Source organism: Xyrauchen texanus, chromosome 41, assembly GCF_025860055.1.
Source record: "Xyrauchen texanus isolate HMW12.3.18 chromosome 41, RBS_HiC_50CHRs, whole genome shotgun sequence".
Classification (NCBI taxonomy): domain Eukaryota; kingdom Metazoa; phylum Chordata; class Actinopteri; order Cypriniformes; family Catostomidae; genus Xyrauchen; species Xyrauchen texanus.
In genome coordinates, this window is record NC_068316.1 from 15930332 (window position 1) to 15956860 (window position 26529).

General features: G+C 37.1%; 1 protein-coding gene across 1 annotated transcript in view; it reads left to right on the top strand.

Annotated features, from left to right (window-relative positions):
• The window catches only part of LOC127634003 (serine/threonine-protein kinase OSR1-like), a 71136-nt gene that overhangs the window by 41207 nt on the left and 3400 nt on the right, over window positions 1-26529 (top strand). The window contains exons 4-16 of the mRNA XM_052113391.1: window positions 7852-7993; window positions 12666-12721; window positions 12903-13012; window positions 14710-14811; window positions 14929-15062; window positions 15638-15686; window positions 16088-16153; window positions 16247-16369; window positions 21505-21540; window positions 21688-21837; window positions 22212-22270; window positions 22612-22664; window positions 24509-24577. Of these exons, the coding sequence (XP_051969351.1) occupies window positions 7852-7993; window positions 12666-12721; window positions 12903-13012; window positions 14710-14811; window positions 14929-15062; window positions 15638-15686; window positions 16088-16153; window positions 16247-16369; window positions 21505-21540; window positions 21688-21837; window positions 22212-22270; window positions 22612-22664; window positions 24509-24577 (1149 nt within the window). The remainder of the gene's footprint in view (window positions 1-7851; window positions 7994-12665; window positions 12722-12902; window positions 13013-14709; window positions 14812-14928; window positions 15063-15637; window positions 15687-16087; window positions 16154-16246; window positions 16370-21504; window positions 21541-21687; window positions 21838-22211; window positions 22271-22611; window positions 22665-24508; window positions 24578-26529) is intronic.

Sequence of the window (26529 nt, forward strand, 5' to 3'; positions counted from 1 at the left end):
TTATGTTTTGAAATATGGCCGTGTGCCCATAGAAACAACCTACTTCGAGAACAGATGCTTTCTCTCTTCCCTCACTCTGCCCCTCCACCCTTATTTTCTTGGAGCAATCGTTCCCTCGCCAATGGCTCCGTATGGCCCTGGCCCCTGTGCACTTTGGCCCAGTGGGCATGAGATGGCTTGTTCCACCCACGCCAACTCAGGATCCTACTTAGGAAACCAGCAGTGTGAGATATTCTGACAACTTCTGAACAAAGAACCATTTTTATTTCCTGTTGTGGAAGAATACTTGGAATTACTGAATGGGTATTTGAGTTTCTACTTTTCCTGGAAGTGTCACGAGAGAGTAAAGGATAGTTCATAAAATGACAGTTCTGTCATCATTTACATACCCTCTTGTTGTTCCAAACCTGTATGAGAATTCTTTCTTCTTTGGAACACAAAAGATGATGTTAGGGAAATGTTATGGACTGACAGCCTGTTGCAGTTTGCTTTCATTTAATTTCAGAATTAAAATTCTTTGGTTAAATTGTACCTTTTAAAGACCCAATGAAAACAAAGCTGACATTTGTGTCTTTAAGTCCCTGCCTAGTAGCTTTGAGGCCATCTATAAGCTGGTGTACTCCTAAAAGTTGATCAAATTAATTTTAAGCAGACACATTCATTTAAAATTTACAGTTTTTCCTCTTCCAGGAAAAGGGACTAAAAATATTGATGACTCTTCTTGCATTGAAGGGTGTATTCAACATTTTGTCCAATCAAATGCTCTCTAGAAAGAGAATGTGCTTCACCCTAAAACCACCTGCCACTGACTAGTAACAGCAATTAGCAAATCATAGCCCATGGCTGCCACTAAAGTGTATTGGATATTTCAAAAATGGGATGAGCCCTTGAATATTTTATTTCCTATTAAAACAGGAAGTTGGGGTGAAAAAGACAAACTGAGCTTTTGAAGCGATTTCATGGGGTCTTTAAAAATACTCTGCATCATTGTGATTTAAATTATTTTCAAGGGTGTCTGGAAGGAGAATTTGGCTCAAAGAAATTGTTCAAATTATCTCATCATTTACACACCCTCATGCCATCCCAGATGTGTATGAATTTCTGTCTTCTGCAGAACAATAAATAAAGATTGTTAGAAGAATATCTCAGCTCTGTAGGTACAGATAATACAAGTGTTATGTTGTTGAATGGTGGCTATACTTTTCAAGCTCCAAAAATCACAAAGTCTGAATAAAAGTAATTCATATAACTATTGTGGTAAAATCTTTGTCTTCAGAAGTGATATGATAGGTGTTGGTAAGAAATGGATCAATCTTTAAATAATGGGCAGATTCACTTGCATTGTATGGACCTACAGAGCTGAAATATTCTTCTAAATATCTTAGTTTGTGTTCTGCAGAAGAAAGACATACGCATCTGGGATGGCATGAGAGTGTGTAAATGATGAGGTGATAATGCATTTTTGGGTGAACTATCTTTTTGAGTGAGCAGGACATAAATTGATTTAACTTTAAATGTTGTTGAGCTGTGACATGATTATGTTCACATGTCCATTACAACTCATTGTGGGGCTTCACATGATCAGGGCGTTCCAGGACGACTAGCATTCCTGAAGCTCGATGTTGGAGCGCTAATGCAGATCCGACACATGAGATTATTGGAGAAGCTTTGTTGTTTAGACCCTTACATTCATATTTAATATTCCTAGAAAATGAAAGACATTTCTTTGAACATTCACTCAGCCTTATATTGTTGCAAACCTGTATGACTCTCTTTCCTTAGTTGTACACAGAAGATGTTAGGCAGTATGTTAGCCTCAGACACCATTCTTTTTCATTGCATCTTTTTCCTATTGCACTGAACTGAGGCTAACATTTTGCCTAACATTTTTGTGTACCACAGAGGGGGAAAAATCATACAGGTATGGAACAACATGAGGGTGAGTAAATGTTGACAACATTTTTGTGTAAACTTACTCTAAGACCTGCGATTCACCAGTTGAAAACCACTGCCCAAGAGTTATTGAGGGGAGTAATAGTGCTACAGTTACTACAGTTTTATCTCTAGCCCTCATTGTGTGTGTGTTTGACACTCCGCATATTTACTGGTTTTACTAAGCAGCCCCACCCATCAGCTTCATAATGGTTTGTAAACTAACATAGCAACATTTGCCAAGATCTCTCTCTCTCTCTCTCTCTCTCTCTCTCTCTCTCTCTCTCTCTCTCTCTCTCTCTCTTTGGTTGGAGCTCAACTGCTTAAATCCAGGTCGTCACTGAAATCTGATGTGCTGTGTCAGCAGTGCGCTGGCTTCATGCCACACACATGCCCACATGCTTTCTCCGTCTCATTTTTCTTTTATTCTAACGCTCACTTATTTGTGTTTTTTAAACCTTAAACAGCTTTAAAACCAAGGCCACTTGGAGGTCGTCGATGCCCTTTTAAATGCACGGAAGAAGAATGAACTGTAGCGAGAAGAAAAACTAAGCCAAAATAAGAAAACACAAGCACCCCTTTTCTGTTTCTGGGAACCACTGATACTATGAACTTGGGTGTGGGCGTGATAAACTAGGCTGATTTTCTAGGCTCTGATAACTCAAATTTTCCTTTGAGTCATGTTTTGACAATAATATCCAACTTTCACTGAGTGTTTTGCTTGATCAAAGGGATTCAGCTCCATGTAATTCCATGATATAGGTGGATGTGCAGCCAAAGCCCTCTCATCTGAAATGAGTGTGTTATCAACTAACAGAGAAGCAAGAGGGAGAACAGAAGAGTAGGAGTGAAGAATTTATTGTGCCAATAAATATCCATGTGCCTCTGGCCTGGCACTCTGCCCTGCAAACACTGCGAGAATCAAACAGGCAGGCTGCCGCTCCACTGACGGCACGCGGCAGGACCTTACGGAGGCCTCCTTTCCCTCTGGAGGGTTTAATGTTCTGCTTTTGGCTTCGGTTAAGAGATCCCTGTGACACCATTGCAGTTAACTAGATCAGAAATCCAGAATTCTAGGAAATCAGAATTCAGTTTCTCCGAATTTCAGGTACTAGAGTTATGTGTTCCAAATACTTTTGGGGTCACTGAAATGGCCACTTTTGGACACTTAAGTCACACTTTAAAATGTCTGGACATCATTTCATTGGATACATAATATCAAACCATCTGCAAACTGCAAACAAATGATTCTTATCCTTTTCTTAGAATTATCTTCAATTTTCTTTGACATTTTTGCTTTTAACCGACTGAACTCAAGGTTATTTTTAGTTCTCACAGGTGTCCTAGCAGAGTAACCACAGGGGAAGCTCAGCACATTAACTATTATGGAATTGTTTCGTTAACGTTTAAAAACCAGAAAGAGTCCAAATAATTTTTTGAACAATATACCTATTGTTTTATCACAAACTTTAACCTAAAAACCTAACAAAGCCTGCTACATTTCTTTAAAAATAATGCCACTGGATTGATATTTCGTTATATAATGCAAAGGCTTAAGTTTCCTATTACTATTTCTGCCCAGCGTATGTGCAAAGAAAGTGAGGGGATTTTGTTGACCGTGTAGTTTGTCTCTCAAGTAAGCTTCTCCAATGTTTCACATGGATTACATCTGTAATTCTTGAATTAATGCATGAACAGACAGTCTTTGTCTCACCAAGGTCTGTCTAAAATTAGCCTGTTCGGGGTCTTCCCTGACCCTGACACATGGAGGATAGACTGGCAGTCTTTTCAATGCGGTTTACGACGCTCACATCAGCTCTCTCAGGAGCTTTCATCTGTCTGTGCTGTCTTCACTCAGGAGGTGCTGGCTGACCTCCAAGCTCCAAAAAAAAAGCCTAACTGGTTAATAAAGATGCTGATGAAATGTTCTCTTCATGGACTTTTGTACATCCCTTAATTAGATGTCATGGTGAAGAATAAAGATTGACAGGTTTTATTTCCAACCATTTGCTTTTGTGTTCTTCATTCTATCCCAGAGGACAATATTGATTTGTTGGTTGTTGCTTAATCAAATAAGGTTTTTATAGATGACAGTGATTCTTGGGGGAGCAGCCAACTATCTAGGGTTTTTCAAGTTTTATAGATTTTTCATTTGACCTTCTGGAAAAAGCCATGGAATGTAATAAGGGCTCTTCACACCGAAAGCGCTTGTTGCGTCCTTTGACCGTTGCGCTGCATTTAACTGTTTTTAGTGTCTCACACAGGAGTGCCACATTTTTTAAATGCCATGCAAGGTTAAAAAGAAGTTCAACTTTTAAAAGCATGTCCGAGACACCTGCATTCCTTTATAATTGTTGTACTATCTTGTGTTTGTGAACAGCCCATTACAGGGTTGTTATTAAGGTCATGCCTCCTGCTGTACACAAAGTAAAACATTGTGTATTATACCGAAGGTTTTTTTTACTTTCAGGTAATGAAGTCAACATGAAATCAAAATTGACACTTTTTAACCTGTTAACCTGCACCAGTGCGCAGTCGCACCGAAGAGTCCCCCCCCCCCCCCAGTTTAATGTTTATGAATAGATTTAACGTGAAAGAACATCATTAATCTTGGCAAACTATATATCATTTTAAAGGTGTAAGCCTCAAGCATCGATGATAGAGCTCTGTTTTTCGATGAAAAGCTTATAACGAATGTATTTCTTGCATTTATGTAAGCAATACAGATCAAACAAACGTAATCAAAAACGGAGCACTTACCAGTAGTGTCGTAATAACGAGCCACACACGCATCCACTGCTAAAAGTTCCAGATTGGATGGAAAGGTGAGGGTCCACTGAATAACATCCCATAGAGCATTTTTAGTCCAAAGAAACAATAACGTTGTAACATTGATGGTTATTCCTTTGTTTACATCGAAGTTTCTTCAGGGTGAAGTATCATACTTGTCGGTTATGCAATAAAATTATGCATAATAACAGACTCCCGGTAGCCGAACGTTATATGGGTGTGTTGCTTAGAGTGTAATGTACAAATTAAGACCGCACACACACACACAAATACAAAGATAGGCAATATATAGGTCGAAATATCCAAACACTGCGGTCAGTTTTGTTGACGTCATGATATGCTGATCCTATTGTTTTGTCTTTACAACGAAAGCCAATGAAAGAATTGAAATGATATGACTGATAGAAAATGTAGCCAAGCAGTGCACGATTCCAACGATATCCGGAAGTTTAAATTCCTCATGAACAAGATGTTTTTTATTTATTTGAATCAGCCACTCTAACCTACTGAATTAGGCTGTGACCACACCCCGTCATTTGACAACAAAGCGAGCCATAGTAAAAAGACGGTTCCCCAGTCAACATCTGTTTTCGCGTCTTACTTACTGGACGGATTATCTCATCAAATGGATCGTCAAAAGAAGTTTTTTCTGCTGAAGATGTTTTATTTGAGATCACTCGAAGCAGCGATGACCGAAATTGAGGAGTGAATACAGCGACGACGGTGATATACTTGAGGACGGAAAAGATGGTCCAATTTTACATCGGTGAGTTGCTATGTAACATGCACACATTATACGTGTGTGTGTGTGTGAGAGAGAGAGAGAGAGAGTGTGTGTGTGTGTGTGTGTGTGTGTGTGTGTGTTTGTTTTCCCATTTGATTTATATGGTAAATGCATTGTGGTCTGAAAAGACCAAATATAAAACAAATGGCTTGTCTGATGGCTGGCCATCAGTGTGATTGTTTGTTGGTTCTATGTCTGACCATCCATATGAATGCTGTCTGTATCACTGGCCATCACCAGCCATTGAATGTTGAATGGGCAACTATCGGTATGAATAGTGTATATGACTAAAATAGCTTGCAGTACCCTTCATAACATTTGATCATTAGGTTGCTTTTTGAGGTATCCAAGGAGGCTTCTTGGTACCTGGACATAGTCTTGGAAAAAATATTGCAGAAATCTCATTTTTCATAATATCTTCCTCAAATGTGAAATATAAACTGATGAGACTTGTGGCTTTCAATCAATTGCCTAACTGGATTCATCCAGGTTTGTTTTCATTGATTTTTCCATAAAATAATGAAATGTTACTTGCAGTACAAATTATCTTCAAGACACTTTAAATTCTATACATTTTTGTCTGTGTAAGTTTTTTCAACTTTTACATTTGGGTAACAAAACTCCAAAGTGACTTCTTTTTAAATATGTCTAAATTGTGCATGTAGAGCAAATTGTTCAGTAACTACAATTATTTTAGTTTGGGGATGTCATTTCTGGGGATGTGCCTCAGGCAGGGGAGGTAGAAAGGGAACCGACATAGTCTTGGAAAAAAGCTTGCAGGAACCCCATTTTTCATTATATCTTCCTCAAATTTGAAATATAAACTGATGAGACTTGTGGCTTTCAATCCTTTACGTAATTGGATTCCTCCAGGTCTATTTTTATATATTTGTACATGAAATAATAAAACATTTTTTGAAGTTCACATTATTTATGAGGCACTTCAACTTTTATAACTTTTTATTTGTTTGAGCATTATCAACTCTGATTTGTTGTTAGTAGAGTGCCAAGTGTCTTCTTTCCAAAGAGACCTTAATTGTGCCTGTGGTACACTGTTCTCAGGAGCTATATTTATTTTAATTCAGGTATGTCATTTTCAGCTGTGAGCCCCTGAGTGGGGGTGCAGGTTAACAGGTTAATTGCAAAGCAACACACTAAAATCACTTTGGGCCAACTTACTCAAAATGTAATATTTAAATTAGAGCTGTGAATACATCTTTTTTTGAATTAACTAATTCATTGCACCATTTTCTGAGATTAATTGCAATTAATCATGGTACATGGTCCTTTAAAACAAACATTAAAATGTAATAAATATATATATTTACTTTATAATTTGTCTCAAAGAACTTGGTCATCATTTATTTTAATGATTTTAATATGTACATGTTTAAATACTCAGTTACAGTTAAGTTAGACACATTTTACAGGTATAAATCTTTGATACAAGAATATGTATACAAGCCATAAAATCAGTGGACATGCTGTAATTAAAAGTTTGGCAAAATCTTTTGCCATTTTCCAGTGGACCTTTGTAGTAATAGGATCAAATGGGCAGATTCAATTCATATCAAGTTTTAATGGCAAGATGGACTTAAGTCTACATTTCTAATGCATTATCATTATTTTCTCTATACATATACATGCCAATTTTATCCACAGGAAGTGGGAAAACAGTAGTGATGTTTTAGGAAGTAAAAAACTATTAATCGCAGAATTTAACATGTAAAATTTCCCAGCCCTAATTTAAATAAATAATAAAATATAAAAATAAATGTATTAAAAAAAATCACTGGAAATGGACAATTTTAATTTTAAATGCCCAAGATCATTGAGTAACTTGCCCATAACCGTAACCCTGGAAATAAAAAGAATAATCAGCCCATAGATAATACTAAAATGATAACTGATGCAAACTACTGCTACAATTTCATGGGACATTATTGATTTAAGTGATTTTACTGATTAATTTAAATACTTGTTTAATGATTTATTTAAGTATAATATAAATTATGTTTTCAAATATTTATTTAGTTGTTTATTTTAGAGTAATTTGGCCCTCCATAATTTTTAAGGTGCATTCACATTGTCATTTTAAGTGAACGTTGGCGATTTGTTGTCATGAGCAACAGGGACTGTTGTTGATGAAAAAAGTAATTAACTTTTTATCTCCAATAATTTAATCCGTATCGATTTAAACTCACCTTTACAACTCTTGGAGACATGTAAATCCAACAATACAGAAGCTTTGTTGGGGAGCTCTTATAACTGTTATATAAGACTGTTCACTTATAACAATACAAACTTATATTTACTCACTGCTCCATACACTATCTTTTTTGCAGGCTCAGTGTTGGACATAATAAAGCACATCATTTCAAAAGGGGAACACAGGACTGGTGTACTGGATGAACCCAGTATAGCAACTGTTTTGAAAGAGGTTCTTCAGGGCCTAGAGTACCTTCACAAAAATGGACAGATCCACAGGTAAGACATCTCCAACTTTTGCATGGTCTGCTGAGTCATAACAGGGTTTTGGTTTTGCAGATTCAATTTAACAGCATGAAAAAAGATCAACTGAAGACACGACTGGTTTCAACATAGGAGGTTTGTAGTTGGCCTATGGACCAAGACCCCATTTAAATCAGTCTGAACTCCAAAGCAGCAGAGATGATGAATGAAATTAATGAATTCATGTTCCAAATCAACATCTGGTTGAGCTTCCACTGGAAAGCCTTGGGAACACTGAGTGAACAGTCCAGTTTAATATCTCACTCTTTTTAATCTTTTATCATTAAAATATATAAATCTCCGTTCTTGTAGACCAAGTTTATTTCACAGTTTTCCTTTGCATTCAAATCCAGAGTTAAGATGTTTAGAGCCGCACATGTGGAAATCATTCACAAATGACATCTGTGATCTTTAAGTAAACTCATGAAAGCTTCCTTTGCTGGTTTATCTGAGACTCCAGACATCAATACACACTTATAACTGATGACTTATTGATGGCTAATTTAAATCATCAGTTTTCTCTCTCTCTCTCTCTCTCTCTCTCTACATCTCTCCTTTTAATATTAATTGCTTTCTTTGCACATCCCTTGTTCCCTCATTACAAGCATGAGCCTGTTCAACTGTGCAGTGTAAATAATTCACAAGGTTTTATGCTGGTTAAGTACTCGTGAGTTGATTTTGGCTCTGAATCTCAATGGAGACCTTGTCTTCTCTCCTCTGTACTGTACCACCAGTGTGACGGCAGGTCAATTTTGCCTTATGAGACGTTTTGAGAGTTTTTATTTTATTTTTTAGATTTTTAGAAGCAGATTAATTCTAATTCATATTGAAGTTTTTGAAAGTTGGAAAGTGTTTTATCATGCAGTTATGGAAGGGCATAGCTTAAGCATGTGTCAGGGCTGTAATCTGAATCATATGGGAGGAAGGTGAAGGGAGGGGTTTGAGACAAGTGTGAACCAATGTCAGAAATTAACTTTTTTTTTTACTTGGTGGCAATATTTTTTCTCTGTAATTTCTTTTTAGAGGAATTCAAAAACCTTTTATGAGGTCTTTTTTTTTCTAATCATATAAACAAAATGATTTGATGAAACAAAAATGTAACTGTTTGGCCATAATGACCATTGTTATGTTTGGAGGAAAAAGGGTGAGGCTTGCAAGCCGAAGAACACAATCCAAGAGAAGCTTGTGGAAGGCTACTTAAAATGTTTGACACAAGATAAACAATTTAAAGGCAATGCTACCAAATACTAACAAAGTGTTTGTAAACTTCTGACCCACTGGCAATCTGATGAAAGAAATAAAATCTGAAATAAATCATTCTCTCTACTATTATTCGGACATTTCAGCATTCTTAAAATAAAGTAGTGATCCTAACTGGCCTAAGACAGGGAATGTTTTCTACAAATAAATGTCAGGAATTGTGAAAATCTGAGTTTAAATTTATTTTGCTTAAGTGTATGTAAACTTCTGACTTCAACTGTATATATTGTAATATATAATGCACAAGATATACAGCTCTCTACTGTCATTTTGTATGCAGTTTCTTTGTGTTGTTAGAAGTATTCTTATTTGTATTTAGTGTTTTCTGGTTTTTAGAGGGGGGGGGGTTATGCAATTAGACACTGCCTTACAACTGGCATGAAGTCAGTTATTACAAGTGAGCACTCCAGCTACTTTTTTCATCATCCATGACAGCCATGAGAAGTCCAGCAGGTGGGTGTAAAAATCATCACCCAACTCCTCTCATATTCTCGACGAGTCTCCCACCCTCGCCACACTTTGAGAATGGACTAATTATCAGGAAAAAGCTTTGAGGTTCTTTCTGTTCTAGTGTGAATGGACTCAAGTGCATTCCCAGTCCTCTTTAAAGAAATATTTCACCCAAAAATAAAAAGTCATTATTTTCTCACCTTTATGTTGTTCCAAAGACTTTATTTCTTCTGTGGAACATAAAAGGTGTTTTAATGTCATGATCACTAATTTCCCTACAATGACAGTTAATAGTGATTCACTTTAAAGCTTAAAGAAGCACCCAAAAGTGTCATGAAAGTAATCCACGTGGCTCGTGCATCATTTTCCGAGTCTTCTGAAGGCTTAAAAAACATTAAACTTCACTTGTTCTTGCAAATCTTTTGCCAAAACTTTATGACACAAGAACCAATGAGGTTTGATGTTATTGACGAGTTGCCGCATATAAATAATTACTGTTTTTTAAATTTTTTTATTATTATTATTCATCTAACACTCTTTCGGCTGGGAAAAGCCAGAAATCATTGTCACGGCTCCCACAGATGGGTGACATCATTGCTTACGCTCTAAGTAATCCTCGTTGCTTAGATCTCAGGAAACCATTCTGTTATTGTTCTGATGTACTTTAGATTGCCCAGTACCATCTGGCTTTTGATACATTTGAATTCTGGGAAGAATTTCGAATATCTGACACTGGAATGTAGTGATCTGTCTCCTGATAATCTACTATTGCTTCCATGGCTTAGGTGAAGCGTGTAATTTCTGTTACCAGATAGAACTGGTAAAACCTACGAATGGCTTACTTGTAGGTGTCACAGCATATGAAGCTGGGATAGGAGAAAGTATTTTAACAGAGAAAATGATAATCTTTCACACTTATATACGTTCTGAAAATGTATTCCTCATTTTCCAAATCCAACATGCTCTTTCCTCATTAAGTCCCATGTTTAAGGAACATGCTAACAATTAGCAGCCTTGTTCAGGTTAAGCAGGATTGTTACCAACCACTTTAGTTGTTTCACAACATCTGTTCCACTTTAGGAATACCACCAAATGTGCATCATTTCAGAGTGGATATCGGAGTGGTGTTAGTGTGTTTTGATTTGCCCAGTGGGAGTGAGCAACTGGGGGCCTTTCAGAGTATTTTGGTGGATATGTGTGTGGTGCATACGTGTGTCTGTGTGGGCCTTTCAACAGAAAGGTTGCAATTATGGTTTTGCACCCCTGAAGCGCATGATTGGAGACCGTCATGGCAAGAGAATGTGAGTGTTATGATAACAAAAATGATGTCTCATTATGTTCAAAAGTTAACTTGCTGTACTTCCTGTCAGCATGCTCGGGTTAATTTATATCTCTGCTGCCCTCAGCTGGCCAGTAAAATATAATGCAAGAAATGATAGAACAGTGTAAGGCAGACATGGGCCCTACTAATTCACTCCTGAACATCTTTAGCATGTGGGGTTGCGTGGTATACCAGTACTAACGGAATATCACAATACCAATATTTTTAAATGGTAGGATATCATCTTGTTGTTAATTTCGGTACCATATTAAATTATGCTGCCATTAGCAAAATGTAATGTAATGTGAGAGTTTTTGAGATGATATCGAAGACCATTCATCCATCCATCCATCGTCAACCGCTTATCCTGTGTACAGGGTCGCGGGGGGCTGGAGCCTATCCCAGCTAACATTGGGCGAAAGGCGGGGGACACCCTGGACAGGTCGCCAGTCCATCGCAGGGCGATATCGAAGACCATTTTAAAATAATTATAAAAAAGCCTGTAAATGGCCAATTGTGATCATTAAACAGCAGAAGGACTGTATATTATGTCATACTGACATAATATACAGTGTGAATAAGAGGCACTTCTCTGTATACACACACACACACACACACACACACACACACACACACACACACACACACACACACACACACACAGTTGAATTTAGAAGTTTACATACACCTTAGCCAAATACATTTAAGAATGTATTATGTCAGAGTAATAGTACAGTTGCCTTTTAAATTGTTTAACTTGGGTCAAACATTTTAGGTAGCCTGTTACTGGAATTTTGTCCCATTCCTCCAGACAGAACTGGTGTAACTGAGTCAGGTTTGTGGGCCTCCTTGCTCACATATGCTTTTTCAGTTCTGCCCACACATTTTCTATCGGATTGAGATCAGGGCTTTTCTAAGGGGTAGGGATTGAAACCGCACCTGACTGAGGCACACTCTGTCACGGGGACACTCGTCCCTCGAGCGCGTGCACTTAATGCAGCTAGATTATATCGTGATGGCTCATGACTTATTGAATCATAATATACAGTATGTGTCACTGTGCATTTCTTATTGTGAAGAAAAGTGGCAATACGCAGCTTTATTAATAAGAGAGATTTGTTTTTTTGTGAGTTAAAAATGGATTGAAGTGAACAAAAAGGTGACAGAGAGTAGTCTTCACCCCATTATACACCGCAAACAATTTGTTTATAGGTTATTGGCTCCATATCTAAAATTGTTTAGATTTTTTATATAATTATAAAAAAAAAGGTGAAATTATATGTAAGCATTTCTATATTAATAAGTATTGTAAAAGGCCTTTTTGAATCCATGACCACAAAACATTTGATGAGATTTTGATCCCATACACCCCTTAGCTGTGGTAAAATCACTGTAATGCACGGCCTATCGTAGCTTATTACTGAAGTACATCTGCATTGAAGAAAAACAATCAGCACACACCCTACACTCTTTTTAACCCTAAATTCTAGACAATTCATTGCCCTTTCTTTAAACAGTTTTAAAGTCCAATAACCCCCCTCTGAGTGATCAACATCTGTATTCATGCAAAGTTTGTTTGTGTGTCTAACAGACAGGCTCTACTGTGTTTGTCTGCAGGGATCTTAAAGCTGGAAACATTTTGTTGGGAGAGGACGGATCCGTGCAGATTGCAGGTATGGCGTTCTCAGCATTCCACAATTCAGTGCTCACAAACCACTTAACAATGAAATGCACACATTATCGTCAGTAGTATACACGGCAACTTATACTTTGTAAACCCCCCCCCCCCAGAATATTTGTTGGTTTTTATTTAATTTTTTCACATTGTAATGACTTTTTATTTTTGGTCTCTAGATTTTGGTGTAAGTGCCTTCTTAGCCACAGGTGGTGATATGACTAGAAATAAAGTACGGAAGACATTTGTGGGAACGCCTTGTTGGATGGCACCGGAGGTGATGGAGCAGGTATGTGTCTCCTTACCCCAAAAGCTCCACAACCAAATAAATAATGCAATTGAAATTGTATACAGTACATGGAATGTCTTTCCACAGTCTCATTTGGCTTGCTCTATGTGGGTCTAAAGAGACTTTTTTAAGGTATGATTTTCAATAATATTGCTCAGTGATGACGTTAAAGGTGCCTTGAAACAATGTGTATTGTGAAAAGTGTTTTTACATTATTTGCATTTGTTTTTCTTTGTATAGCTGCTCTAAAAATAAAAAATAAATCTAAAAAATTTTGATTACAAACTTGTTATAACGTATTATTTAAAATCCACTGATGAGCCAAAACATTATGACCGCCTGCCTAATATGAACTTACGGTAGTCCTCCGCATGCCGCCAAAACAGCACCGATCCGTCCTGTGGTATCTGGCAACGTGACATTAGCAGCAGAGCCTTCAAGTCCTGTAAGTTACTAGGTGGAGCCCCCTTGGATCAGACTTGATGTCCAGCACATCCCACAGATGCTCATTCGGATTGAGATCTGGGGAAATTGGAGGCCAGTGCAACACCTTGAACTCAACATCATGTTCCTCAAACCATTCCCGAACAATGTGTGCAGTGTGGCAGGGTGCATTATCCTGCTGAAAGAGGCCACTGCCATCAGGGAATACCATTGCCATGAGGGTTGTACCTGGTCTGCAACAATGTTTATGTAGGTGGCACGTGTCAAATTGACATCCACATGAATGGCCAGACCCAGGGTTTCCCAGCAGAACATTGCCCAGAGCATCACACTCCCTCCACTGGCTTGTCATCTTCCCACAGTGCATCTTGGTGCCATCACTTCCACAGGTAAACAGCACACGTACACAGCCATCCACATGATGTAAAAGAAAACGGGACTCATTGGACCAGGCGACCTTCTTCAACTGCTCCACGGTCCAGTTCTGATGCTCACGTACCCATTGTGGGTGGACATGGGTCATCATGGGCACTCTGATCGGTCTGCGGCTACACAGCCCTATACACAGCAGTGGGTTGTGACATATTCCTCCCGTAACCATCATTAAAATTTTCTGTGACTTGTGCCACAGTAGACCTTCTGTCGGTTCGGACAAGACGGGATAACCTCCGTTGCCCTCGGACATCTATGAGCCTTGGGCGCCCCAAAACCCTGTTGCCGGTTTGTAGTTTGTCGCTCCTTGGACCACTGGTTGGTAGGTACTCACCACTGCTGACCGGGAGCACCCCCACAAGCCTTTTCATTTCAGAGATGCTCTGACAGTTGTCTGGCCATAACAGTTTGGCGGTTGTTAAAGTCGCTCATGTCTTTACTCCTGCCCTTTTCTCCTGCATTCAAGACGTTGACTACAAGAACTGATTGTTCGCTTACCATCTAATCTTCCCAGACATGTGGCCTTGTTAGGAGATGATACATTTTATTCCCTTCACCTGTGATTTTGTCATAATGTTTTGGCTTATCGGTGTATGTATATACTGTATATATTGCCTTCCATATTATGTCATGTCTCCTGGTTGTCTCATTACATTATGTATAATTTTGTTTGTGAGATTATATGGAATTACTTAGACAATTAAAGCCATTATTCTCCCCTTATAAAATGTAAGTACTTCATTGTGGTGGAAATTGCCATTAATTGCTGGTTTATGGATGTATCCCCCATGTTAAACAAATCTGTGAATGTTTATGTACAGGTGAAAGGTTATGACTTCAAAGCAGACATGTGGAGTTTTGGGATTACGGCCATAGAGCTGGCCACCGGCGCTGCTCCTTACCACAAATACCCTCCAATGAAGGTGATAAAATATAAAATACAAAGCTCTAATTAATTTTACAGCAGCCCTAAGACACTAATATGTAACCTTATGTTTTAAGAGCATTTTGATGTTTCAGAGACCTGTGTTTGTTTGCAGGTGTTGATGTTGACTCTGCAGAATGACCCACCTTGCCTTGAGACTGGAATCGCAGACAAAGAGATTGTGAAGAAATATGGAAAATCCTTGAGGAAGATGATCTCCTTGTGTTTGCAGAAGGACCCAGAGAAAAGGTGCTGAGCAGAGCTTAAATGTTCCCTTGGGATCATCTGATAAATATAAATGAATATGCTTTGTATACAGTCAGTGGCCCTAAAAAGTATTTGAACACTTAAACCACACTTAAATCTGTGTGGATGAAAAAGCTTTACATACAAAATATCAAACCAAATGGCACCTGCAAACAAATTTAACTCTGCTACTATTGCTATTTCTACAACTTTCCACTACTGGTCTCAAGGTGATTTTAGTAGGTGTATGAAGTCATTTCCCCTCAATACACACAGGTGTCCTGGAAGAATAACCACAGGTGTAGCTCATCACATTTACTATGAGCATGTTACACTATGACAGCCAGAAATTATCCACATTTGAAACGTACACCTATTGTCATTTGGTTTGATATTTTGTTATCTAATGCAATATTTTTTGGAGCCACCGAATCTCATGAAGCATGAATACAGTAGGATGTTATTATTTGCCATTTATCAGCTACAGTAATGTTTTTGCACATCACTTTTATTGAATGTTGATACATGCCTGACATCACTATGTTAACAAATGTATTTCAATACTGTTTGCTTTTTAGGCCAACATCATCAGAACTCTTAAAACATAAATTCTTCCAGAAAGCCAAGGTAAGTGCCTTTTTGCTTTCAGGAGGACATTGTGTTTATTTTTGTTCTTTTTTATATGTTATTAATTCAAGTGTAAATGAGCTGTTTGCATGCATCTGCCTATGTGTAGTTACCCCGACCTATCTAATTCATCTATTTATAAAAGTGTATTTTTGAGCAGGGATAAGCATCCCAGCATCCCTCTCGAACTAATAAAAACCCTGCCAGATGGAGTTTCCTTTCTGCTCTTTGAAGCAATCCAGTGTACTCTGGCACTCAATTCCCTTGGTTCTCAGATGCTATCACATGTGCCCAGTAGGGGGCCAGGGCCTAAATTTGAGTTTCAGCCCATTTTGTAATCTGTAACTTACTGTTTATTACAAAAAGATTCACTTCAACTTCTGTTGGACTTTGTTTGTCAGAATAATGAATATCTGCAGGACAAATTACTACAAAGAGCACCTACAATAACAGAAAGGGCGAAAAAGGTGAGGAAAGAAAAAGAGTGTTTTGGTTGTTCATATTAATTCTATGTATCTATTAAGAAGAAAATAATCTCATCTTTAAGTATGTGTGTGTAGGTACGGCGAGTTCCTGGCTCCAGTGGGAGGCTCCATAAAACAATAGATGGCGAATGGGAATGGAGTGATGATGAACTGGATGAGGAGAGCGAGGAGGGCAAAGCTGCCGTTTCTGCCTTACGGGTAACACACACACATCTGTGACTTTTAGTGATTTCCTTTTTGTGAAATGAAGGTTCCAGGTTCAATATAAGCTTTGTCAACAGCATTTGTGGCATTAGGTTGATTACCAAAGAAAATCATTTCGACTCCCTCTTTTTTTTTTTTTTTTAAAGCTAAAATCACGTTCTTTTAAACTGAGTCATGAGTCAAAATTTATTTATTGTAGTAGTTACAGTTGTGCCACTTATACTGTTCATAAAGCAAAAATTAGACAAATTTTTGGCAAGTGGTGAGCTTTTAAATTTGACTGTTAAAAATTGCAGAAGGCAGCTGAAAAATACTCCAGAGTTGAAGAGGTTAACTTGTACTGAAGCTGAAGCATTCTTTTAAGCATTAACATATTACATAGCTCATTGTATTACTCTGTACAAGTCACACTGTGAAATGTTGTTACAGCACTGCTTGTTTGCACACTCTGTGTTTCCTCTTTGTAAGAGTGTTGGTTGTTGTGGCATCTCTCACCCCTGGACTATTGTGTTTTGTGTTTGCCGCCAAAGGAGCAGCAGTCCAAGTCCACAAGGCGACAAGTCCGCTTCTCTCAGCCTCTTGAGCTGCCCCCGCCCAGGGTTATTTCATTTTCCCACTGATACAGATGGCTCAGCTAACAAGGAAGCACACCTAATCAGTTAGACAGTACAGCTTAAGAATATTTAGGAAACTGGAAGTTCTAGGCATTTAGGAATAAGAATTGCTAGACAAAGAGAAAGGGTTTGCTTTTTTGTAATAAAAGAGTTTATGTCTGCTAATTGCTGACCCTGCTGAAAAGACCAGGTTAACCAGTATGCCATTTCCATGCTGGTCTAGCTGGTGGACCAGCAAAGCCATGTTTTTCACCAGAAAAATGTGTATGTTTTTTCTGGTAATGCTTGTTAACCAAGGAAATGGACTTGTTGGAACACCAGCAAACAACACATCACCTGTGTTTTTTACCAGCCATCAATATATCAATATACACAGCATATACTAATGACCAGCTATGCCGTTTTGTTTTCCAGTAGGGAATAGACTTGTTATGCAACCACAGAGTTAAAAACAGTGTAGAGATTACAAATGGGTTGAGGATGGATGTTGCACCCACAGCTGTCTGTGATAATCAATTTCTCTGCATATCTCTGCAAGAAATAATCATCCACAGTATAAAATCATTTAGATCTCTAAATTTGATAATGTTGATTCAGGCCTTACCTATACAGTTCCATATACTCCATTTGTTTTGAAATCTTAGCGCATTCAATCTTATACATGCCTTGGAGATCACTCTGCAAAATCAGCTACTTTTTCAGCTACATAAACTTGACACTAAACTTTAATCACACTGACTAAACTGTGCTAAGGCAAAGGCAATTTAACCAAATAATTATTGAAAGAGAAGGCAAAGAAATTGTGTCAAAATTACCTATTGCAAGCTTATAATTAAATATTGTGGATAATGGGTACTTCCCGGAAGCCATCTGTATCAGGATTTTGTCTGTACCTTTGATGTTCATACTGACCAAATCAATGACCTCTGATAACCAACGTGATTCTGTTTAACAGCCTTATTATAAGACTGCTGCTGGGTGAGACACTAACATACAAAAGGTTGCTTTTGTCATATATGGCACACTCTTTGTAACCCTAACTAGACACCATCACAGTGTCTCTGGTCATATGGCCTAAATTCATAGGTATATAAACGAATTGATGCAAGTACTTTAGACTCAACTCAAAACACATTTGGGTGGATGTTTGTAAGTGTGGGTTTGGTTATGGGTATTGGAGTATGTTGGATGTAGTTCATTATACATTTGAATAGAATGCTCCATGCTAATATTGATCTGCATTTGTAACTTGAAATTTGGTTGCGTATGTCAGAATGGTACCAATTTCAAAAACAGTCTTTATTTCGACAGCTCATTCTTGAATGATATGAAGCACTAAAACCAGGGCTTGACATTAACTTTTTGAGGCACTTGTCCTTCGGACAAGTAAATTTATGTTTCACTTGTCCTTGCACAAAAGTCACTTGCCCGGGTAAAGATTTATAATTTCATTTATTTTTTTGTGTTTTGCTAATGCAGAATTCGAACAAACCATTGAAAGCATTTAAAACATTTACACAATTTCTGTTATGTACTGTTTTGCAGCTTCGTCCCAAGATCCTTTGGTAACATACAGACCGTGCAGTTACTTGAAAGAGGAATTATTTACTGCGTCATCTCAGTTACAGTTCGTACATTATCAGGGCTTGGAAATACTGTGACTTGCTAAAGTAGGCAAATGGCTAGTAATATTTAACTATGTACATTGTACAACCAATACAAATGCTGTTAAAGGATTAGTTCACCTCAAAATGAAAATTTTATGATAATTTACTCACCCAATGCCATCCAAGATGTTAATGTCTTTCTTTCTTCAGTGGAAAAGAAATTAAATTTTTTGAGGAAAACATTTCAGGATTTTTCTCCACACAATGGACTTCAAGCGCAACCATTGCTCAGCAATTGAAATAAAGTTGAAATGAAATCTAAATAATAGATGATTTTAAATTAGAAACAATGCCTAGGCAATTAACTGATATGATATGCCTAAATAAATATGATTAAGCTTAACAACACGTTGAAGTCCAAATCGATGCAGTTTAAAAGGGCTTTGAAGTGCTTCAAAGGGCTGTGCACGTTCCCAGCTGAGGAATTGGGTCTTTATCTAGCGAAACGATCGTTCATTTTCTAAAAAAAAAATATTTATACTTTTTATAACCACAATTGTTGGTCTTGTGCTGGTCTGCGACGTTGGAAACGTCACGAAGCGTATTGCATTCACTTGAGAAAAAAATCTACTCTGTTTTTCTGAATTAACGACTTAATTATCTCAGAATTACGAGATAATTTTTCATTAAAAAATATTTTGTTCTGTTTTTCTGAATTAATGAGATCCCTCAAAATCCTGCCAGGAGCTCTATTTTAGCTGGATGCTATGAATTTATAGAGATATATTTTAAACTTGGCCTTCAATACAAAGACATTACTGTCTATGACATTTGTAATACTGTCATGGCTGAGACACGCTTTGATCTTCCACAGGACACTAATTACACGAGAACTACCGAATTCTAGTAACTACTAGAATGGCCATAGTGGTCATTCTGACCGTTCATACTAGACTGTACCAAATGTCATGTCATATTTACATTCGAAACTTCTATTGAGGTTTTAGAATGAAGCTTCTAATGTCTGTCGTCATATTTTATATCGTCATCACCCTAAAAATGTATTGAATAAAATAGAATAATATGGATCAAATGGAGCTAGCTTAACACAGATAGTCCTACATAATACGATCTTTTTTGCAATATATAATAGTGCTAGACTATAAATACATAGGCCTATATATATTATATATTAGCTGCTAGACTGCCCGGAAGGTGCGTTGTATATCTCTCAGTAAATGTCAAAGTCATCCAGCTAAACATGATTGAGCGTACCTAGAGCATGGATTTTGAGGTATACTCATCTTATTCAAAAAACATTGAACTTTAAATCTTTATTGAATGAAACAATTATAGCTACATGAATTCATGAGATAATGAATCTGTTATATTAATAATAAACACTGAACGTAGATTTGTTTATTTGACTCAAATGAATAGCAATACAGCTTCTATGTAGAAACGTCACTGAAATATTATTTTTTTATTAATAATTATAAAATAAAACAAAGATATCGGACGATTTTGAAGTTGGAGGAGAAAATTAGATGGAATTTTCATTTTGAGGTGAACTAATGCTTTAATGCTTGCTTACAGTAGCTACACAGCTGCCGACGCTAAGTTAGCTAGCTAACGTCACTTACTTGTCAGCCAGGTTGGGTTGCTCGACAGACGCTACAGAACATTACTCCGTCTTCATAAATAACCCAGTCGAATTCATCTTTCCATTTGGTTAAAAATTTCGTTCCCGCTTTATGATGTTGTTGGTTTAAGGTGACTTGTTTTTGGAGCTTTTCCTGGCGCTTGGCCGACTGCGAGCCTGAAGAAACATAACTCTCCACCACTGCTGCCAGCAAGGTTTTCCAGCCCAAAACCTCGTCAAAAACCGCTAGAATTGGCCAAACCCGTAATGATATTTTTCCGCAGTGCTGAATGAGAAGAGCCATACTCTGAACCATATACAGAGAGGTAATTTAGGCTATAGGTGATTTATAAACAGTCTGTTTATAACCTGAAAAAATAACGAGGCATTTTAATGTTTTCTAAATCAGTGTTTGCTGGAAATATACCTCCATCTCCGATGTAAAGCGGATGCGCCTTTAGAGAGAAATTCATATGGATTGCATAATCAGACGGTAACGTTAGGCTATTTTCTTTCGATTCGAATTGGTTCTTTAAAAGTGGACATTTCAAGCTTTAGCCTAACGTTACATAGACTATATTTTGTTTCAGTTCAGTTTCAGTTCACGGAGACCATGAAAGCCCGCCTGATTGTTTTATTTTATTTTGCAAAAGCACGTTTTCTTGTTATTGTGAGTTTACACAAATAAAAGTAGTTGCAAATTATGTATTATTATTTTCAGTATGACCAGACATGATAGAGTATTTAAGTTGTTTCCACTGTTGATAGGAAAACCCAAGTGTTCGCGCCCGCGCCTCTGTTCCATGCAGTGCCCGCTCCACACTCCGCACAAACCCTTGGATATGCGTCAAAATCTTGTGTTTATTAAAAAATTTGTTAGTTTCAAATCGATTAAATTAAATCTGTAAAATAGACGTAATGAGTGGCACATAACGTGAAGTAACATGGCATTTTATTTTGTTTGAAATTTAACTTGTCCGGTCGGACAACTAATTTTCTCTTCTACTTGTCTTACAAAAAATCCACTTGTCCCGGACAAGCGGACAAGCCTTAATGTCGAGCCCTGCTAAAACTATGGCCTTGTAATCATAACAAGTTCATTTTCCATGAAAACGGGGGAAAACATATTATCCATGAATAACTTTATCTCCCTGCTTCTCTCCTTACTACAGTGTGTATGAATCCAAATCTAAATAACAATAACCCAAATGATCATAAGAGACTTGTTTGACCCCTGACCTTTGACCCTCTATCTTCCTCATACAGTCACCTAGAGTAAAAGAGGGACCGCAGAATACAGAGGTAAGTAGTGGATAAAGAACTTTGTTTATTGGTAGTGTTGTTAAATTAATCAAATGCATTTCTAATAAAAATAATTCAGATTTTGTCATTTATATAATTACAACATATTTTGTAAAGGTGTGTGTGGGCAAATGCATGCATTTATAGATTTTCCAAGCCTACGGCAGTCACCTCCAGCCTGATCTACCTCATGGTGCTGGCCAGGGCTCAGCTCAAGTTTCCCCACCCAGCGCTCAACAAACTGCACCAAATACATCCCTGTCACACGGCCAGCCCACAACCGCTAACCCTGCACAGGTAGAGCCTGAACTTTTGGAGAAAAAAGTCATAGTGCATACAACATAAATGTAGCACCTTTGAAACAGTCCTGTAGCCAAAAGGTAGAGCATAGTGCTAACAATGCCTAGGTCATGGGTTTGATATCCATGGAAAACACTGATAAAATGTATACCTTGAATGCACTGTAAGTCAATTTGGAAACAATCGTCTGCCAAGTGAATACATGTACAAACAAGGTCAGTTATGGCTACATTGCTACTATGCAATCTCAGACATGTCAACATACAGTTATTAGGCTGCTTTAGTTTTATAAATAGAGACATCTCGGACTGATAGAGACTGAAGCTCGTAAACTTCCTGTTTCTATTCCCCATTTTTGTCTCTGTCTGTAGGCACCAGTTCCTGGAGGTGATGCCTCCCAATCCCCCATCAGTTTGGTACTAAGGTTAAGGTATGTTTACCTATGTGGAGTTTTAGGCCTTTTTATGTTCTCTAAAGGAAGCAATTCAACCATCCTATGTTTAGCTACTGCACTATGTTCAAAGTTTCAGAGGAATTATTTTTACATCTAGAATTTAACCTGAAACCTAATCCTTTCTTTGTGTTAGACCATATGTCATTTGAATGGAACTATGCATTTCGCTGTTATGTAAAGGCTAACAAGATGATGTAGTGGCAGTGCCATTCACTGCTGAGCAATTTTTGAAACTGCATGAGTCTTCATTGCTGTAGACAGTAGCTGTACAAGAATGCAGTCCGCTCACCATATATCTCTCGCCTCCTGTCCTACAGAAACTTGAAAAAGGAGCTGAATGACATCCGATTTGAGTTTATGCCTGGCAGAGGTATGAGCGACCTAATGCTGATTTTTCATAGATTTCCACACTACTTGATAATGTCATTGTTATACTGACTGGCAGCTAATGGTCTTGCAACAATACATCAAGCTAGATACTCTTAAAAGGGATGTGTATTTATAAAAAAAAATGTATATAACGTAAAATACTTGCTCTTGACCCAACTAAGTATGCAGAGTCACCAAAGTAAGCCATTTGTAGGTTGATTTCTCAAAAAAAGTTGTGAAAACTATGGAGCCCCTTAGAGGACAAGGCGGTAATTTTCTTTTTCTGAAACAGTTTTGCATGCCCTCGCAATAAATCTACCATGGTTTAAAAATCATAATTTTGTGTTTATTATGGTTTTACTACAAATACTATGGTGTTCTTATTATTACCATATCAGCCACAATAATTACCATGGTTAATCTATAGTTAAACCATGGTTCCTATATGGAATTAGTATGCTGTTTTAAAACCATGGTTTCTGACAAAAATAATTTTTTTTCCAAAAATTATTTCCACCAAAAACAATGTTTACTACAGTCTACAATATTACCATAGTAAAACCATAGTTAAACTATGGTATTTGTACATAACCATAAAATTATGATTTTTATTACCATAGTTTTTGTTTTTCTGTATTATCACAATGGGTTCACTATGAATATCATGGTTAAAATATGGTCACTGTAGTAAAACCATGGTAAATTGAATGCAAGTGAATGCAAAACTATTGCGAGGGAAAGCAAAACGTATTTATTTTCAGATAAAAACAAATTCCAAGCCTGTCCTCTGATGGACTCTGTAGTAAACACTGGCGCTATCAAAAAAAAAAGTTCGTTTGAGCATCCCGACCATACTGACGCAGCAGCATTGGCTCAACCTATGGCATCTGTTTGGTCGACCAATGGAAGAAGGCAGAAGTGCTTATACTGAAAAGATGCTATTGTTGCTATTCCATTTGATGCCACTATTGGTGACATAATTACAGAATTCATCTTTAAATAATTGTCTTAAATATGTTCACTTGAGACTCTAAATGCAAATGTTTTTTCAAAATATCAGATTTTTTTCCAGTCTTTAGACAATCTGGAGGAAATTGTGGTTGACCATTTTCACAACTGTCAAGGGCGTGAAACATCTCGATCAATATGATTTACCACGAACTTTGACAGTTATTCTGTTCCACTTAAACATGTCAAAATCAAATATGTTTTTCCTAAACATCCTTTTTTTTAAATCAGTTCCTATTCCAGCAGAATGGCCAAAGCAAGTTAGACTGGACTAATACTTTTCTTATTGATGCCCATTGATGCATTCTCATTAGCTGTAAGAACCCTAACTCACTGCATTTTGTCAGTTCAGTGTCATGATTTTACAAGCCTTTAAAACTTGCCATAAATAAAACATTTCGTGTCATGTGCATTTAGACTGCCTCAAGGATAAACATCTATTTTTGACTGTCTGATGGGACAGGTGGGAATGCTGTTCTGCCTGAGCACATCTTTATTCTGCTGTCTATAATGACTACTGTATGCTAGGATGATGTGTGCTCTGGAACAGAGCTGATCAGCTATTTAACAGTCAGCCTCTCTCTGTGTGATCAACAACATTGTCAGTTCAGACATACAACATGTTATAATTTGCCAGACCTGAAGTTTGTTAATCAGACTGAATCTTTTTAGAACAGCTGAAATTTTGCTGTACTACAGTTCTGCTTGGTCTAGTAGTAAATACTTTTTGGTATTGAAGAAGATATAAGATTACACTACATATTATATCAAACTAAAAATAGAAACACTATAAACAGTTCTTGCTGAAGAAAGATTGGCATCTCTTTTTTTCCATAGACACGGCAGATGGGGTTTCTCAAGAGCTGGTATCGGCCGGCTTGGTAGATGGGAGAGATTTAGTTATAGGTAAGGAATTCTGATCACATATTTTCAGATTAACCACAATCCAAACATATGTTTACACACAATGCAAATAATCACTTCTTGTTATGCTGTTTCAGTAAATACACATTATGCAAGCCAGTATTTAAAGGGATGTTCAATCAGCAACATTGTTTTTGTTTTGACAGGAAAGGCTCAATTGAGTCAATTGTTGATAACCACGGAAAATTTGTACCTGGTTTATAAAAAAATAAATAAAAGAAGCATCAAAAATTATGGTTACAGTTAGGCACTTAAAATGGAGGTGAATGGGGCAAGACAACAAATGTAAAAATGTATAGCCACAAGATGTGGACATTGTATATGTTAACATGATTTTAGTGTGATAAAATCTCTTACTGGGATTACATGTTTTACCGGCAATATGCTGTTTTATCAATTAATTTGTAATATTAGATAGAACTTTACACAGATAAAGTTTGTAAGCAGTTTTATTATACTAAAATCATATTATTATGTATAATGTTTATATGTTGTGGCTATACTTTTGAAAAGGTGAGTATTTTACTGTTAATGGACTGGCCCCATTCACTTCTATTGTAGATGCACTAATAAACAATTTTGAGAGGTAATTAACTTTGTGCCACAAATGTCGTCTTTTTGAGTAGAATATATTACTTATATTGAACCTAAAAAATTCCTTTGAGATCAGTTAACCTATTTAGAGTTCTGCTAGATTCAATCTGTTTAAAACGGATCTAACATTCATTACATTGCTCACATGCTTGTATTCTCCAGCCTGATCTCATGAAAATTACTTGACTGTGGCAACATTTTTGCATGGTGGTTCATATATCGCTGCAGTTAGAATTGTATCATGTATCGCTGCAAGTGAATTGTCCACTGAGGGGTGCTAAAAGCAAGTTAAATGTTCTCCCAAAACGATTATCTTTTTAAGGTTAATGCTCTATGGAGTTTTTAACCCTAAAGCCTTTAATGAAACCTAAATGATAGTGTCATAATAGCAAATGTGAGGTGAACAAAACAGACAACAATAGCCTATACCTAACCCTAACCAGTAGCATCATAAAAGCAAATGTGAGATGAAAAACGTAATGGCTGAAGCAACCACGTCATTGCGTGTAGCTTCTATTATACTTTTATTTTATGTATCGACTCGCTTTTTTTGCTGGACTCGTACTCTGTTCATCCTTGATCACAGTCCAATGATACCATGCAACTTTATCACATTAAAATAAGCTTGTAAATGTAGCTGGTTATTTAGTGCAAGTGTTAAAATGTGTCCTCTGTGAAATGCATTATAGTAAATGTGTTTCGATGTCATAAGATACCATTGTACGAAAAATACGTTTATGAACTGTCAATCTGCCGTTTTACTTGTGATTTGTGTGAAAGTTAATAAAACTTGTTGTTCGATATGCAGAACGAGGCATGCAAAGCTTATGTTCAGGGTTCCTACGTGTCTTGGAAAACCTGGAATTTTGCAATGCAGTTTTCCAGAATTGGGCAAGTCATGGAAAATTAGAAAAATACCTTAATGTCCTGGAAAATAATAAAAGTTTTGACTGTGTGGCTAACATGGTTTTTGTTACATGTAAAAAAATGTGGTAATGATCGGGATGTGGAATAGGTGTCAAATACACAAATTTGTATAGTTTTGTCTAGGGATGCACTATGAAACCTTTTGTCCGATACCGATTTGAACAAAAACCATAGACCGATACAGATTATTTTTCCACTTTACATTATTTTGTTATCAAATCACTTTTTTACTTTGGAAGTCTGTTTTAAAAAATGTACAAAGAGGTACAAAAGCTTTCGCACTCTTTTAACAATAAATAATTACCATTGAACATTGATCGGATCAGTTGAATATATGACAAGCCAAACTGTCATGTAGCCGTTTCCACAACTGTCATACCATTTAGGGCGTTGTTTTCTGCATTAATATAAGA